This window comes from Dryobates pubescens, chromosome Z, assembly GCF_014839835.1.
Source record: "Dryobates pubescens isolate bDryPub1 chromosome Z, bDryPub1.pri, whole genome shotgun sequence".
In the NCBI taxonomy this organism is placed as follows: Eukaryota; Metazoa; Chordata; class Aves; order Piciformes; family Picidae; genus Dryobates; species Dryobates pubescens.
Window position 1 is genome coordinate 55,502,190 of NC_071657.1, and position 17,916 is coordinate 55,520,105.

A 17,916-nucleotide genomic window follows, 5' to 3' on the forward strand; every position below is an offset into this window, starting at 1 on the left:
AAAAAGTGTTTCAAAGCTAGCTTTGCACTCACTGCCTAGCAGACAGTGGTAGTATTTAGAGAAGGAGGACTTTGCCTTCAGCTGGGAAACAAAAATTACACTATGGAGTATTACTTTAATAATTGATTAAAGCCTATTTCTATATTAGAAGCAAGTTTTTCAAGAGACATATAAAGCCAGCTTAACAGTGAAACCTGACCAAACAGGTTATTAATGTCCCATTGCTCTGGGAGCCTGCATGACTGCAGAAGAGGAGCTGATACTTCATTTAGCAGCCACCAGCACAGCCAGAGGCTGCTGCAGGAATGCTCAGTACAGCTATGAGACCTTCATCAGATGCCAAGAGAGTCACATGACAGGGTAGAAAAAACCCCACACACCAAGAGTCAAACACTTCCAGATGGCAGGGAGAAAAATTGTTCAAAGATAGTAAGGCATTTGTCTGTGCAAGCTGGATCTCTTTTTTTTTTTTTTATTACAGAAGGAATCCCTGACTACTCTCCAACGTTTACTGTGGGAGTAAATAATGATTTCACAACACAAAAATGAAAAGGGGTAGGCCAGAAGAGATCTAATGAGATTAAGCTGCAGATGTTTTTTGGCTCTAAGTACAGGCCACCTTATGTTACCTCCTGCTACTGCCTTACATTCCCCACTCCTCCTTCCTGCTATTTGAGGTCATAGAAGTTATCTTGCAAAGTTACCCTATAGAAAGTACTTCTGTCAGAAGTATTACTCTGACAACATTTTTCAGCGCATTGGACTGTTAGAAAAACAAGCTACCAGAGCCCAGTTTTGGCAAGAATTAACTCAAGTTCCCATAACAAGGTCCAGCTGGATGCTAACCTCAGCATTGCCTTTATTGGTCTAGTCCCTGTGCTATTTGGTACGGTACTGGTGACAGGAGTGAACTTGGAACAGCTTCTGCATTTTTCGCTCATCCTCTGTATGAAGATTACAATGCAGAGTATTTTGTCTGTAGTGAGCTGCCATGTAGACTGACAACTGTTTCAGGCTTTGCCACACTTCAACGTAAATATGTTGTAGTATTATAAGTTAAACACCTGACTGAAAATGTTAAATTCTAACTAGTAATCCCTGCATAGTGGTAGGCTGATATGAAAAGAACTTTATCCCATAAAGTACTCAGCAAGAGAGATACATTACTCTTGGCCTGAAACTTTAGAGGTCCCCCTTATATCCTAATTGTTCCAAGTCCACATGCATTCCAGATACTGAAAAATGTCTTCAGACAGACAAGAGCTGCCAGGGATAGCTAGTTAGAATCTTCAGTTCTCAAAGACTAGTAAGCTTGCTAGAACAACTTATTTTAAAATTTGCAGAAGCTGTCAGTTGTCCTTCTTTGTCAAAAAAGGCATCCACAACACACAGAAGACCAAGAGCAGACTCCAGCTATAACTGCAACAACAACAGTGATTAGAACCATGCCCAGGAACTGATCCAAGTTCTGACTTGATTTTTATTGTTGCTATTTTAACTACATGACTGATGGAGCATAATGTAACAGATACTCACTAAAGCATAGCCAGGAGATTCTTGTTTTTTCCAAATTCTGACTTAGAGGTCATTTCCTCTTTACCATGAAGGTGCAAGGATTAGCAAGCAGTATCACCTGCTGCAGCAATTGAGGCAGCAATTCAAGGCCAAAATTCTGCAGTGTTGGGTGACAACAACTTGAATTTATGCTAGAAAAATAATTTGTCATTAAGGAAACTACTATTGGCTAGGGCAGCTTAGTTTTGCTCATTTGGAGACTACCAAGCAGTTATGTCATAGAGATCAAAAATCTTCCTCTGTTTACCCCTAGACCTGATCACAGAAGAAAATGTCTCAAGACCACAGAACCTGTAAGGAACTTAATTTGCACAGGGAAGGGGACACTAATAACAACAGAGACTTTTCAGCACTGAGACTACAGGATCAGGCTGCCACAATGAGCTCCAAATCACAAATCTACCATTCTTCTGTACAGATGCAGCAGATACCAAGATGTAGCTTGCAGTGGTAATGTCTTGAGGAGTAACTACAAACAGCTTAACACCACTGTGAGCTTTCACATAACATTCTTTACAAGGACCTTACACTTACATGACAAAGAAGGCCTTAACCTCTCCTGATGTAGTATCTTCATTAATGCTACCTCTTAAACACTTGCAATAGTAGTTGAGTAATTTTAGCCACTGTCAGTCCTAACTTAGGAGTCCAGCTGGAGGCCCATGAAAGGAGAATGAATCAGTTCAGTACCCTGCAGAGTATTACTCTCAAGCACAAACCTCAGTCACCTGACAAGTCAGTAGTGTCTTAGTAGTCTGGGGTACTGCTGAGAACTTAAATACTTCATTCTGTCTGGCAGCAAATGTGGTTCACTAAAGCTACCAATTCCAGGGATACTTTTACTTCAGTGCTAACATAATAACCAGAGACCAAGACTTCAATTGCTCTTTTTATTTCACTTTTTCCCTTCTCTGCATTTAAGATTACAGTGGTTTCTTAAAGAGCATTCATAGTTGTGCATCTCTAAAAGGTGTGAGACAAAATTGATTCAATCATACATACAAAATTACTTTTCTTTAGAAATTTTTTGGCAATCATATTAACCCGTTTTTTCCTATTGCCATTGTCCCCATCATTGAAAAAGATAGCGTACAATAATTTACATTTGAAGTATTTCAAAGTGCTCGATAGTGAGTTTCCAAGAATAGTATTTACAAGTGGCCTATACACATATGTACAGGTGTTAGAAGTTGTGGCTGGAATATGGCTTTCTATGGAAAGTGCTTTATATTTGGTCAGTGGTGTTACTGACTGACCAATTCAAGGGTTACTGATAAAATTGTAACCACTAAAAGCTGAATTGTTGTGGACAGGTATTTACAGTTTAAGGTGTATAAAATAGGTATTTACATAACTGTTCCACACGTACAGAAAGTATCTTCTTTCTTCCAAGAATGGAGGAAGTCTTTCAGCCACAAACCTGGTTACTATCCCCAAAGAGTGTAAAACACAAGTAAACTGGAAGTGATTGCTGATTCAGAGTTCACGCCATATCATCATCTGTGCTCACTACAGATATCTGCACAAAATACAAAGAAAAGAATACGTCATCACTACAAAGCAGCATGAAACATGGGCTATTTCTGCAGACTAATGACCAATGACTACTGCACCCCAGGTATAGGGCAATAGTTGTCTGCTGTAACTTCAAGCATAGTTAAAAGGACAAGCTCTCAAATGATTCAGCTTGGGTGCAGCTAGTAGCTTTCAAGAGCATAATTTGTCCTAAACTCGTCATTGGGCAGTCTTTATGCCTCCTCTGAGGATTAACGCCAATAGGTTTACTTACTGCAGGGTAGGTGTGTCCTACTGAAGCACTGTGTCTTCCAATATCAATTGTGATATCCTCTTCTGTAGTTTTCAGGTAGACAGGATTATCAAAATTCATGCTTTTCATATTCTTGTGCTGCCAGTTACGCCACATGAAGTAGCCAACCACTGCTGCCATCACCAGCAGTACTTTAGGGAGAGAAAAGAAAGAAGATTGCAAGGTCCAGTCAAGCTCCTGACTAAGACAGAGGCTTGTCCCATCACAGTATGCCCCAAAGGTTAGCGAATGCTGTACTCACAGACAGGAAGAACTGTCCAGGCTGCTGATTTTCCTCCAGCTGCAGCTTCAGATGTTGTACCACTGCTATTGGATGCTGCATGAGAATTTGAACTAGTGAGCTTGCTTACTGACAGGCTGGCAGACTTTGTCAGGTGCAAGCATCTCCCAAGCCCAGAAAGCTGCTATCATATTAGCTCCTTGGTAACACTGCAGGAACAGCCTAACGGGCTTTATCCTATATTAGTAGAGAACTTCTTCATTGCTTGCCTTCGCTGAGCACTCCTGGAATTTCATGGAACCTATAGGTTCCAGTCACAAGTGAACTAATTCTGTTTACCACATGCTCCAGCTGTTGCATTTGTATTACACACATGACCTGGGCACTGTTCTCTACTTGCATGCAAGAGGAGACTAGTGGGCCAGTTTGCATTTAGTTTTTCTAATGTTTAGCAGTCTGAATTATTCGGACCAGTACCTCCAGAAACTAGACCAACAGTTGGAGACTTTTCTGTTGTGCTGGTATCTTTAGCCTCAGTGTAAGCCACAGTTGTTCCAGTACCTGAAACTAATTATAGACCAAGAACCCAATTAAACCTGAAGTTCTACAATGGCTCAGCTATGACAGCCATGGTAGTGAATGTTTAGCAGATGGCAAAATGATCATGCAACTTGTTAGTTTTATTGGAGACACTAACATCAGCCATTTCACTAGTACACCCGGAGCTGAGGAGATTTGACCAAATGTGATTTCAAGAAACAGGCTAGACAGTCAGGCATGAAATGCAAGTATTTAGTCATTAAAACAGTAAGTCACTGCATTCCTCACTTCAGGTTCTTTCACTGAGTAAGACTTTTTAGTTTCACAAGTATACTGTTAAGGTATTTGATACCTATTGCAAGCACTCAGAGTGGCCAGCAGAGCACTGAACGAGGACACTGTCCTGAATCTGGCAGTCAGAATCACCATGTAAGTACAGCCCTGGAGTTCCATTCCACAAGCATGTCTGCCATAGCCAATATACAAGGTAGCAGCAGCAACTTGTTTGTTTGGACCATGAAAGGAGATCCTAACTTCCTTGGCAAACAAGACCAGCCTACCAGCTTTTCATCATAGCATGTATACACTGTAGAGCCCTGATAGTTTATATCCCTTGTTTTACAAGAAAGGGTCTCAGTGTGTTTTGTGTCTGCTTGCTGTCTGCAGGAGGCCATGGAGGTACAAGGGCTTGTTGCAAATGATGATGCAGAAGCAAAATATGATCTTTGAACAGCATCTGCAGATGTCAAGACACAGCTTAATGCATGCTAGAAGAACAAACTCTACCTCAGATCAACTCATGCAAAGCTGTCAGCCTACACTGCCATATTTGCCTGCAATAGGTTCAGTGCCCCTAATTCTTTCCTATCTATCCTGGAAAGGATTTCAGTCATATTGACTTACCTGCACATCTCAAACCGTCCTCCTGCAAGAAGCTGCCATTAGGACATGCACAGGTGTACTTTGGAGAGTGTTCATTTATCTGAGGAGCAGGCAGGCATAGGTAGCTACATCCTCCATTTGCCTTGTTCTCTTCACACCAGTTTCTGCCTGTTGGTACAGCAATTGACAGGAGTGAGTCTGTGTAAGCCCAGGTGTACAGTAATTATTTGCTTACTAATTGCTCCAGTAGAGTTACAGAATCACAGAATCAGCCAGGTTGGAAAACACCTCAGAGATCGTCAAGTCAACCTATGTTACTGTGTCTGCACCATATAGATCTGTACCTGCTCTAAGAAGGAGCAATTGCAACTAGACCTTCTCCAAACCTCAGTGCAGGTGCCTATGCTGAAAGCTCCAGGCATTTTTAAGTAGAAGTGAAGTGGACAGCTATAACAGGAGTGGCAGCAGTTGCAGGGCAAGCTTAAAGTATACACTAATGTCACTGCAAATACTATTAGTTACCTGAAGGCTGAATGAGTTCATGATACACAATGATGTCCTGTGCATCATTGAGGTTGTTCACTAGAGTTACCACTTCAGCTCCAGTAAATTTGTTGGCACCATATACTGCCTCATTCTCTCCATCAATCCAGTACACACGATCCTAAAAGACAGAGTCATTGCATCCCATTACCCCTGTGTTGCTGTCAGTGCCATAACTGCTACCTACCCACATAACAGCAAGAAGCGGATCTTCGACAGTTACTACAGAAAGTAATTCTTACCTCAAATATTGTTAGAGCAAGAGGATGAGGAAGGAACATATGAGACTTCAGCACAATTCTACGGTCCTGGCCACTCAAGTCCACACTTGACAGCATATGTAGTTTAGAATCAAGCCAGTACAGACGGCTTTTTATGAGATCTAGGAGAGAAAACGCAAGCATTTGCTATCTACATGGAGGAGACCTCCAAAGCCCCCTGCAAATGTTGAATCATCCGCAGCTTCAAGGACAGATGCAGTGTTGCCCTAGTGTCTTACCACAACAGGATGCAGAAGGCTACTACAGTGCTACTTAACTGGCCTGTGCCTCAAACAATGTCGAGCAGTGCAAGAACAGTTATTTCAGTATCTGAGAAGTGTTATATGTGCCTGTTGCAATGTCTTCAGACATGCAGGAACTTCCCATTCTCAGAGGCTGAAAATAGTTCTCAGAAGGATGACCTGAGTTTTGTAGCAAATAAATTGCTAAAGCTTCAGAATACCTCTGGCACAGAGACAAGTTCAACATACCTAGAGCAATTCCATTAGGCCACTGGATTTCTGTTGTCACAAGCTGTTGTCTGTCAAATCCGTTCATTCCTGCTTTTTCAATTTTTGCTGGTTCACCCCAGTCTGACCAGTACATAAAGCTGTGAAGCAGAATTTATGTTGTATAATGCACTATAGTACTGTGTAGTATCACTCTAATTATGACCAATAACTAACAAAGGCTACCCAAGTCAATTATTCAGGACATGAAACAGCTGGCAGGTCCACTCTAAAGAAAACAAACACTCACCCAGAGAGAGGATCTACAGCAATAGATGCTGGCTCTCTCAGTTCAGAGAGAAACAACACTTTTCTTTTTCTGCCATCCAGGCTAGCCACTGAAATGGTCTTGGCAGTTGAGTCAGACCAGTAGATGTTCTTATAAACCCAGTCAACAGCAATTCCTGCAGGGCTGTGTATGTTGTCCAGGATTCTGACATGTGTTCCAACTTTATCACGGGTATCAACAGAGGCACTGGAAGACAAGAATTACTTGTTTTCAAGCCCTTCCTCTGCAGATACTGCCACTCAGCACCTCAAATATTGCACACAGACCTCAATGTACTTGTGACTCTCCACAGTGCTTTTTGCACTATTCTAGCAATAGCTACTAGGAACTACAAGGCATAGACATTCCTACTTGTGGGTACTAGGATCTACTGTATCTTGTCTTTAGGACATCTAGCTCTTCTAGTTCTCAGAAGTACCTTGGGTAAATATGGAATGGTTTAGAAGAATATACTAGGGTTTAGAAGCTGAGTCCGTTTACCTGAAGATTGCTTTTTGGCTGAAATCAGCCCAGTATAGTTTTTGCTCAGCAATGTCAGCATCTAGAGCTACAGTGTTTCTTAGCTGCTCTACTAGCTGAATGTATTCTTTCCTCTCCAGGCCAATCTTCCTGATATCCCGGCGGTTGGTGAAAATGAGACATGGTTCTTTCCCTGTGAAAAGAGTACAAGTGGTATCTGTACTTCTAGACATGCAGTCACATACTGCTCTTTTGAGAGTCATCATACTTAGTTTTTCCCATTCCATGCTAAACATAACAGATATTGACAGAGGTCTGGGCTGTCCCATACCTCATCCTTTTCTCCCTCCACAACTTACTAGGGAGGGTCCTCCCCTCTTGCCCAGAAAGCAGGCACAAGCAGTTTATGTCTGGCAGGTTTAAGTACTGTATCATGGCACTGTTCAGAGTGTTCGGATCTGTACAAGTTATGTGTTAACAGCAAAACAACTAATGCCAAAAGCACAACAGTTTGAACAGTACATATTTCACTACTTCATTTTAAATGGAGAATATGAAAGTCCTATACCAATACTCACCCACTGCCTTGCACACCCCAGTAGCAAGATCCATCTGATAGCCACGGCTACATTCACACTTGTAGCCTCCTTTCAGGTTGATGCAGATTTGACTACAGATTCCAGGGTTCTGACACTCATCAATATCTGTAAAGACAATTTAATTCGTTCTTATCTCAAATACCACTAGTAGGATCCATGTTGACCTATTGGATAACTTACCTCCACAAGTTTTCCTGTCTATGAGCTCAAACCCAGCTGGACAGTCACATTCATAGCCAACAACAAGATCTCTGCAAATATGAGAGCATCCACCGTTGTTCACCAGACATTCATTTATGTCTGCAAGAGAAGAATTGGCCACCTCTGAGACAGCACACACTTAAAGTCTTAGTCACAGAGGGCTTAACCCTCCATTTTCTAACAATACCAGTCACATCTGACTAACCATGCCGGCACTTGAACTTACATGCAAGAGACCCTCCTCAAATTCCTACTGGCTCAGTTATCAGTATGTTAGTTGTGTTACAGCTCAGGAACAAACTCTGAGGCTCCTGGAAATTTCAGTTTAATACTTCAGATTGATATGTCATCCCAACAGCCAGCTGGACTCGGACAAAACTAGACTGTTGTCTAGGTTGTTTGCCATTAAGTGCAGATGGACATCCTAACCAACATGTGACAGCTCAGAGGCTGTATCCAAGTATGTCTAGTTGTCAGCATTGTGTAAGGAATTTGTTCACTTACTACACTCCTTCAGGGGCTCATCACTCCAGTCCTTGCAGTCTCTCTGCTGGTTACACACTTTATTGATATCTATGCATTCTCCACTTCTGCACTTGAATTTGCCAGGTCCAGAGCACTGAACAGCTAGGATAATGAAAACTGTGAGGGTAACTGTCAGCTTCAACAATGTTCTGCAAAGACTTTATTATTGCTTAGTTCCACTCTTACCATTGTTGCAATTTGCTTCATCAGTGCCATCCAGACAGTCTCTCACACCATTGCACTGCCTGCTCCCATGGATGCAGTTCCCATCTTCACACCTGAACTGGTCTGGTCTGCAGGTCCGAGAAGCTGAGGAGACAGCCATTATAGATTTAAGGTCCTAACCTAAGGTCTGCTAAAGGAAAGAAAACAGATGGGAGCCAACCAGCACCTCCTAGAGAAGGACGAAGTTAACTTACGGCAGTTAATTTCATCACTTCCATCCTTGCAGTCAGGATCTCCATCACAGCGCCACTTTTTGTGGATACATTCACCTGAGCCACACTGCACCTCACTGGCAGAGCACTTCACAGGAGGTGCAGGCTGACGACCACATTGCTCTAAGGATTCATCTGAATGGTCAGAGCAGTCAGCATCGTCATCACACACCCAGCTGATGGGGATGCAACTGGAGCTCTTACACTGGAACTCATGAACTCCACAGGTGGGGGGTGCACACTCCAGCTCATCACTGCCATCGCTGCAGTCATCTTGACCGTTGCAGACAAAGCTCTTGGAAATACATTGCCCACTGTTGCATGTGAACTCTGCTGGACTACAAGTCACATTGCCTGGAGTAACATGAGTAAGAGATTAGATGTGATCACAAGAGGCAGACTTCTCTATGAAGATGCTTTGCAGCTTCTCTACCAGCTGTTAGCTGATTAATTCATATCCTGTGTAAGGCTCTAAGACAAACTAACTCACCACCTACAGGACACATGGGCCTCACATACTGTCATCTTTGGATCTTGAGAGGAAGCATTTCTGAACTACAGAGTGAAAACAACCTCCTTCTGAAGCAGGTAGGCTCACACTGAGAAGTGGAACAGCCTTTCAGAAAACAGGTTAAAATGCTGTGAACCAGGGACAGAGGGTAAGACAATTGTTAACTCTAGAGTACAGACTAAGATTAAGGCAGCCAGGTCAGGACGCACCATTAGTTTGAAACTGAAGTGTTTTGTGCTGGTCTCCAGCAGCAGCAGATTTGCCTGGACCACCAGGGTTAACATTTGAAGAACTTGCACCATTTGATCCCGTGGCAGTAAGTACAACCACACAACTCAGACCAGTATATGTTGTCCTGGTTTAATAGTGTAGCTAATAGCTCAGTATGCCTAGTCTGATGGTTTTATCAGCTTAGAAATACCTTCTGTAGATTTAATTGTCAGATTAAGGCATTTGCTCGGTAAGTGAGGCAGCAGCTCCACAGACACATAGCAGAAGAGATTCATACCTCACCAGCCTATCCAGGCAAGGCGATTCTGATGGAACCTGTGGGCTTGCTTATAGCAAATTTGCCTTAGGACACCTCAGACAATTCATACATGTGCAAGTTCATTACAGCAAGCCAGAAATGCTGCACTTTTAATGCTGTTGGTGGCAGCCTCATGTTACACCTGAAACTGAGTGTCCCTAGCCTGTACTTTCAGACACGTGCACAGAACACTCCAGTATAGGACTGTGAAAAGCAGACCAGCTGTGCCCTTGGCTACACATAACTACTACATTTTTACAAGATTTGTTAATGTAAGCAGCAACTAATTACCTGTTGAGAATCTCTGCAGACAAGTTCTGATGGTTTGTCTGACATGTGACTAAGCCTTTGGCTATTGTCAAAGTGAAGCAGAGATCAAAGATAGATGTTGAACATCTTCTCTTGCTGCATTTCTTAACTTAGGAGACTAGAGGACTGTTAAAACAAGACTGCTTTGTTAAAAACAGACTGAAATAAAAGATGATGGGAAGTTTAATGAGATATTAGTACTACAAGAAATGTGCCTTTCCAGGTATACTGCCCCCACTAGCTCCTTTCCAGACACGTGAATTTCAAATAGAGTTATGCCGCCACTATTTTCACCCTTACCACAATTCTCTTCATCTTCTCCGCTGTCACAGTCTTTTTCACCATCACACTTCCAGGACACTGGGATACACTGGGTTGACTGAGGACCACAGCTGATTTCATTTACCCGGCATGTTCTCATATCTGTTGAAAGAAGTTTACTTTCAATTTAAGAGTTCTGAGATTTAAGAGCTACTGATCTTGGGTTTTAGCAGTTAAATTAAGAGTTGAGATTCAACGCTCGACAAAGTTGATGCCTCTGTCATGGAAGAGGCTACTTTAGTTTGCAGCATTCCATAAAAAGATACTTCCAGCTCCTAATAGATTACAATTTTAATAGTATCTTTGTACTGGTAGTTTTCTGATTACACACTAGTTGGTATAGAAGCAGAAACAAAGCCAAAGCACACTAGGACTTGGGGGCTAAGTATCTCTGAGTCAGTCCTATTGATGCTGAGAGATGAAGCTTCACAGATCCATGTTCCTTCATTAGTTTGCCACACGTAAGACTGCAGTTGCTAACTGCAAGACCTCACAGTCAAACTTCTGCACTTCTGCTCCCCACCCCACAACATGTAGTCAGTCATTTAGTTCCTAACATTAATTCTGGTTATTTTGCAGAGCAGTCATCTTGGAGGACAGTGATCACTTGGTGAACAAGCCACCATAATGGTTACACCTGCTATGCTGTGCTTGCTGCTTCCCACTGCTGGTAAAACCTTGTACTTGTTATATATGACCAAATGTACAGCCTTCATTCAGGTCAGTTACGTACCCTTTTAAGCAGTCAAGTCTTGACCCCCATATGGCCTAAGTCAAGCCAGCATTTATGAAGGTGCTCTCCAACATAATAAATTCAGCCTTGCCTTAGGAGGAATGCTGGGCTGCAAGCAGACAAGAAGTAGAAAAAGCTACTCCCTGGAGGCTTGTGGGTACCAACAAGCCAGGCTCACTTACGGCACAGCTCAGCACTCTCATCAGACCCATCCTCGCAGTCCGGATCCCCATCACACTGCCATCTGTTAGGCACACACTGACCACTGAGGCACACAAAATCAGATTCAGCACACGTCTTCTTCACTGCAAGAGGAAAGGACAGTCACTTTAGAGACCAAAGCTTAGCTTTTTTTTTGTAGCTAGACATAAGCTGCCTTGCCCTAGGAAAGTTAACACAAAATCCTTAGTTCTTGGATGTCTTATGTCATCCTTCACCAGGTTTAACACTTCCTCAAGAATTGTGCCTTTAAGCAGGCACCAAAGGGCTGCTACTGTTAAGGGAGAATAGCTGCTGCTCTGAACACACTTGAGTTAAAGTAAGGTTTATTATAATGTTATTATTCATATTCTGAACTCTGAGTTTATTATCAAGGCATTTGATTTGTCATTGTAGAAGCATGGTAGTATGTAACCTTAAGGTCCAGTTTAGGTCTGCTTGAGAAAACTGGCAGTTAATCACACCAGCACTGGATACTGAGTCCATTTTGTCTCATCTCTAAGTACATCTAATCATCCATCTTGGCCTCTTAAAGCAAGAGCTGGCAGCCAAACCTAGACTTTTTGTTTATAAAAGACTCAGCACAGTCACTTCCACACGTAACACAGAGCATTTAACTATGTAATAGCCCACAACCAAATGCTAGGAGAAAACAGTTTCTACTATGTCTTCAAGCAACAAGTAAGAGTAGGCTTGCATTCTGCTCTTGAGAGTCATTGCCATCACAAATAGAGTTTGGATCATGAGTTTCTCAGTTATCAATTCCAGGAAACTTTCATGAGAGCACTCAAGAAAATTCAGCTGCTTCGCATGGATACAACTCCCAGTTGTTCCAGGGAATTTGCCCTCTAAGCCATATTCTGACTGTCAGAAGTGCTGGACAGTTAAGAACTTCTTCAGCTATCCATTACTAAAGCTTCACTGCCAAGTAGCAAGTACTACTACAGAGGTATTATTTATTTTGATTACTTACCACAAGCACTCTCATCACTGCCATCTGAACAGTCTTCATCACCATCACATTTCCAGAGTAAAGGAATACAACGTCCATTACTACACGGAAATTGGGATTCTTCACATTTTGCTCTTGCACCTTCAATGAAAAAAGTAAACCAAGTCACAATACTGTTAGCAACACTTTCTTGTTTCCCTCAACTACTGAACAAGAAGTTACACAGCTTACTGAATAACATACCATCAGGATGAAACCAGTGCTGAACTCCAAAGCTTTGTACTTGCCTTCATCACAGAAGTAGAGCCAAAAGCTCTCCTTCACTGCACAAGTTAGAATTTAAGCACTATGACAGTTCACTTGCCAGACAACAATAAGCCAGCCTCAGCGCTCTTCTTACAGTTCTCCTTTTCAAGGTTGGGTCAAGTTTAACAAGGCATAGGGATGCATGCACACAATGAAGAGTTCAGAATGCAGTGCTAGGTGTCGAACTCTATGCAATCTGAGTTTCAACTTGACAAACGTGAAGCTGGATTAGCATTTCAGTACTCTTAAGACATTACAGCAGAGTCCTCAAGATGTCTGTAAAGACATCTAAGATACCTGCTCCAAATGACAAGCTCACAAGATATCTGTTGAACACCACATTTTCGTGAGGTAAATTACTCCTCAAACCAGAGCACCCAGAGATGTTCCATGGTATGCACAAAGAATAGTGTGGTTACTTATACAGATCTTGCTTATTAAAGCTAGGTCAGGTGTGATGTTAGGAGAGCAAGATAATTCAACAAGTGCTTCTAGAAGGAAATGACACCTCCCAACTGCTAACAACACTGATTTGTTAGTATGTGTCAGTAAGGCACTGCTTTCTGCATGGTGCTTAGAGTGCATTTCCCACAGTATCTTTAACTCTAAAACTGTTATTACTCCATTGCTCAAGGGGGCCTGCTTTGTCTTGAAGGCATGTTATTACTGTCACTAAAAGTAGCAGCCTGCTTCTTTAGCAGCTGAGCCAGAGCCATTCTGTGTAATGCATACAGGCATATGTAAGCTCACACATGAGTATTGGCTGCACATTTCTACAGCATGATGCAAGATTCCCGCTCCTTCTTGGTTTATTGCATCATTTAGTGGAGGTGCTTTATCTTGGCATTCAAACTCTTGAAATGGGCATCAAATTTTAATACACCATTATTTGTTTTATGTTCTGTGAATAACATACAAAATGCAAGACCGTTTCCAAGCAGAAGGAAACTATTCAGCCATTTCACTTTATATTGGTCAGCCATTAGGCACTAGCAAAGGCAGACTGTGGACAGAGTATACGCAAGGACAAGACAGGTAAAATTACCTGCCGAGTGTCTCAAATTTATGCTAACACTAAAGGATTTGAAATAACTTAGCTCTGCTAATGTTTTTGCAACAGCCAACTAAAATACTAACTCACCTGTCAGAGTAAAACTACAAGAAGTTGTTTCATGAGAACTGTGTTCAAAAAGCGACAAAACTCAGAACGTTAGCTCTTGTGCTCTGTATTTCCATCCCTCCTTTTCAAGATGGGAGTTACAACAGCATGCACTTTCTAATAGCAAGGTTTTGTAAGGCTACTACTGTTTGGTCAAGAGCTGTTAAACAAGTAACCTGCTTTGAGCTTAGAAGGCGCGCTTGTAATCTTAAAAGAGGATGCAGAAGCTGCAGCTATCAGTTTGCACTAAACCTGACATCACCTTGATGCCCAGTCACCTTTAACAGAAGTAGTCTTCTGCTTGCAAGCCCTGGTCACATGTTATTCTGTTTACGACTGTGCTACCACCTAAAACATGCAACAATGAACTCTTCTTACTTTTGAGACATTCTCATCCAGGCTTTCAGAGCAAGAATAGTCAACCTTTCCCAAAATAGCATACCAGAGACACTAGACTAGGCCTGTCACTCTGGAGATCCCAAAATAACTCCACAGTCCTTAGTTACTCCATTTCAAGCCAGAACAACTAGAAAAGGTTTACTAAGATTGCCTAGTGCATTGTGATTTACAACTATAACACCACTCTGACCAAATGCTATAGGGAAGCCACAGAAAAGGCTAAATGAAACACTGAGCTTAGAGTAACAGCTATAACTTTACAACTCTTACCACAAGCCATTCCAAGAAAGTATCATCCAAATGAAATGTCAGTACAAGTTAGCCCACAAACAAGAAATGAACTGACAGCACATAACACCCACACAGATGCACAAAGGTAAAGATCATCTATTGCTACTCCTAAAGAAGTCTGTCAAACTGTAAAGGCCACTTAGAGTAAGCTCCAGCTAAGACAAAGGTTAGTTCTAGCCAGTGGTCCCCTTAAACTAAACAGTTCTGAAATGCCAGGTAACCATTTAGTCTTGACACCATCAGCCTAATGCACTGCTATTTGAAGCCACAGAGCAATACCTTGGTTGCAGCTTCAGTCAGCAGACAGTGAGTTTCAGATTAACACCAATTAGACACTAACTCCAAGCTCCTCTTCATGTACTACTCATACACCAGAAGCACCTTCACACATTTTCTCCTTGAGATGAGGTTTAGGCAAATTTTTGACAAACAGTAACTTCACAGTCTGATTGTTAACACATTTCAATGTTCCTTAGGTAACTACTTCCTAGAAGTTGGCTCATGAGCAGCAGTGTGTGCCAGGTAGAGATGCACAGTTACAACAGCTAACCCAGTTAAACTAGCTTTCTCTATCCCTCTGCTGTCACTGTTTCCCTCAGCTCCTTAACCAAGTTGTCAGATTACTTGCCTGGGCAGTCTCAAACATGTGACACTTGTGTGCTGTCATCTGACACCAACTCCCAGAAAAGCTTACAACAGTGATTGGGAAACGTTGCAAGAGCTCATACAGGAACTAGCTTAAACTCCCCCCCGACCATAGAAAGTGCAGCTGCTAAGCAGGAGAGAGCTGGAATGGCGAGCAAGTCAAACTGGGGGAAGAATCCACCTAACTTGGTGTTTTAAAGTCCTGTATCTCATTACCATTTCAGACTGCAGCACACTAGCAGTTTCAGTGCCAGCCAGCTTGGTTCTTCACAATACTGCTGTTCAATCATGTATGCTGTAGACCAGATATGGAGGCACTCTTCACTGAGTAGTGACTAGGCAGATATTTCCCTCTTCTTGTATGAGGATTGGATGTGACAATCTCCTGGCTATGTTCTACCTGGCAGGCCCAGTGTCTAACTACTGCACACAATTAGGACTCCCATGTCCAGCTACCTTCATGCGCATTTCCCCAGCACAGCCAAGAACTGAACACTTAGGTCTGCTTTAGGGTGTTTACTCAGAAGACTAAGAGCCATGCAAAACACCAACACCAACTGCTCATTTCCCACCTAGGAGAACAGTCTGGACCTCAGTTCCTGAAGGAAGAAAGGAGTCAGCCAGTTGATTACTATCTCCACTCATGAGGAAAACGTGCAGGTCCCTTTGCCGTAGGGCTAATAGCTTCCACACTAGGAGGCAACCCTGGAGGTCGCCACGAGCAGCACTACTTGTGATAGCCCAACCCGCAAGAAGGAACACGGTGCTGCCAAGGGTCAACCTTGCCACCAGGTGGAGATCCCTGACGGTGGTAACCATTGGCCGTGAACTAGAGACATGCCAACGCTGCTAGATGTCATGAAACCAAAGTTGCACAGTAGTTTGACAGCACCTTTAACGCCGTAAGCTTTTCAAGGGCTTCTCTGTCTCCCTCCACAACAAAGCCCCAACCTCACCCAACCCCCGGCCCCTCCAGCGAGCCCCTGGTACGCAGATCCCTCAGCAACAGGCAGCGCAGAAAATCAAACCCTCCCGCGGCACCCGAGTCGCTCCCAGGAGAGGTGCTCCCCGGAGCGGCTCGGGCCCGGCCAGGCAGCGGCGCGGGCCCATTCTGCGCGGCCCTCCGCTCCTCCCGGGCCCCGGTGGGGAAGGCGGTATCTGTCCCGACAAGATCGGCGGCGGGCCAGATCCCGTTCCACCGAGAGACCAGGCCCACCTCGTCGGCCCTTCCGTGGAGCCCCACTCCCGCCGCGCAGCGGACGAGCGCTCTGAGAAACATACACACCAAAAAAAGCCCACACCAAAGAAAAACCTCCCAAGACAAAAAAAGCCTCAAACCAACAGACAAAACGAACAAAAGGGGGGAAAAAAGGAAAAAAAAGGGAAAAAAAAAAAAAGAAGGGGAAGGGGAAGGGTGGTGGAAGGAAAGAATGAAAGCTGGTGGCCGAAGAAATTATTGCAGAGGGCGGCGGCCGGAGCCGCCGCCGAAGTACGCACCCCAATCTCCGCAGGCCCCACACTCACCATCGGCAGCGACGCACAAGCAGCTGACGGCCAGCAGCAAGCACAGCGCCCGGCAGCACGGGACCGCCTGCCGCTTCGCACCGAGTCCGGGGCCGCCGGCGGCCGCGGCGGCGCTTGGGTCTCCGGACTGCCTGTCCGACCTCATAGCAGCGCCGGAGAGAAGGAGGGCGGGCGGCGAGGCCAAGCAGGCGCCGCTGTCGAAGAGCCCAAGAGGAAAGAAAAGAGATGGAGGCGAGCACAGGGGGAGTGTGCGCCCGCGGCGCTTTTATACCAGCTGTCCGGCCGCCCTGCGCGACCGCTGGTGACTCACGGCGCCGCGCCGGGCCACGGTTGGCTCGCCAGCGCCGCCCGCCTCGGCTTCCTCCTCCTCGGCACCTGCAGCCGCTGCGGTGCGCTCGCTCACCGGCTCGGCTGGGGTGGGCTGGGCTGCGCTGGGTTCGGCACGGCACGGCACGGGGCGGTGAGTGGCGCTGCGGCGACGCGGTGCGGTCCTTTGCCGTGTGCAGAGTCCCCACACACTCCCCCTCTCCCCGTCTTCCTTCCGCGAGGCGTGGGGGGTGGTGCGACCTTGCTGCCAGCCTCTGCCCCCGGCGCGGTTGTGTGGGGCAGCCCCGGCGGGAGGGAGCTTTGGCGGCCTTGGGGTGGGGTGCGGCGGCGGCTTTGTTTCCCCTTCCTCCCCAGAACGCCGATGCCGCCGTCAGCGCCCCGCCGCGGGGAGGGGGCGTTGCGGAGCCCCCCGTCCTGGGCGGCACAGCAAGGCGTGCCGAGATGCGCGTTGCGGGATGGCTGTCGGTAAAGATGCATGCCTTCCATTTGGTGCCCCACGCGCAGATGCTTGCGTGCCTGTGTTTTTTTAAGTCCCTCCCTGACAGAGCTTGACTTAAATTGAAAAAGGCACAGCTTTTCAATAAGAATATCACTACTTCTGCATTTTCCGATGAAGGATCATAGTTAATTAGTAATGGCACAAAACGATATGCCGAAGTCGTTGAACTAGAAGCTTACCCTTTTGTTTCAAGGAAGAGAATTGGTAGCTTTATTTCACGTTTGTAGCACGGCCCTATGAGGAGAGGCTGAGGGAGCTGGGGTTGATTAGCCTGGAGAAAAGGAGGCTCAGGGGAGACGTTACTGCTCTCTACAACTACCTGAAG

The 17,916-nt window shown here is 44.6% G+C and overlaps 1 protein-coding gene across 2 annotated transcripts; it reads right to left on the bottom strand.

The window, feature by feature from the left end:
• Positions 1 to 2,450: 2,450 nt before the first annotated feature.
• On the bottom strand, positions 2,451 to 17,146 carry VLDLR (very low density lipoprotein receptor). Of its 2 annotated transcripts, XM_054178124.1 has the most exons (19): positions 16,766 to 17,018; positions 12,463 to 12,582; positions 11,453 to 11,575; positions 10,517 to 10,639; positions 8,850 to 9,221; positions 8,617 to 8,739; positions 8,410 to 8,532; positions 7,885 to 8,004; positions 7,684 to 7,809; positions 7,127 to 7,298; positions 6,608 to 6,832; positions 6,340 to 6,458; positions 5,831 to 5,970; positions 5,568 to 5,709; positions 5,067 to 5,213; positions 4,101 to 4,190; positions 3,645 to 3,719; positions 3,365 to 3,534; positions 2,451 to 3,094 (listed from the first exon to the last, which is right to left on the bottom strand). In XM_054178124.1, exons 1-19 carry the CDS (start codon positions 16,908 to 16,910, stop codon positions 3,059 to 3,061), a joined length of 2,691 nt encoding a protein of 896 aa, XP_054034099.1. In that variant the 5' UTR covers positions 16,911 to 17,018; the 3' UTR covers positions 2,451 to 3,058. The 2 variants fall into 2 exon arrangements, with proteins under 2 accessions (XP_054034099.1, XP_054034100.1); XM_054178125.1 differs by lacking the exon at positions 4,101 to 4,190 and having other exon boundaries at positions 16,766 to 17,146.
• Positions 17,147 to 17,916: the final 770 nt, after the last annotated feature.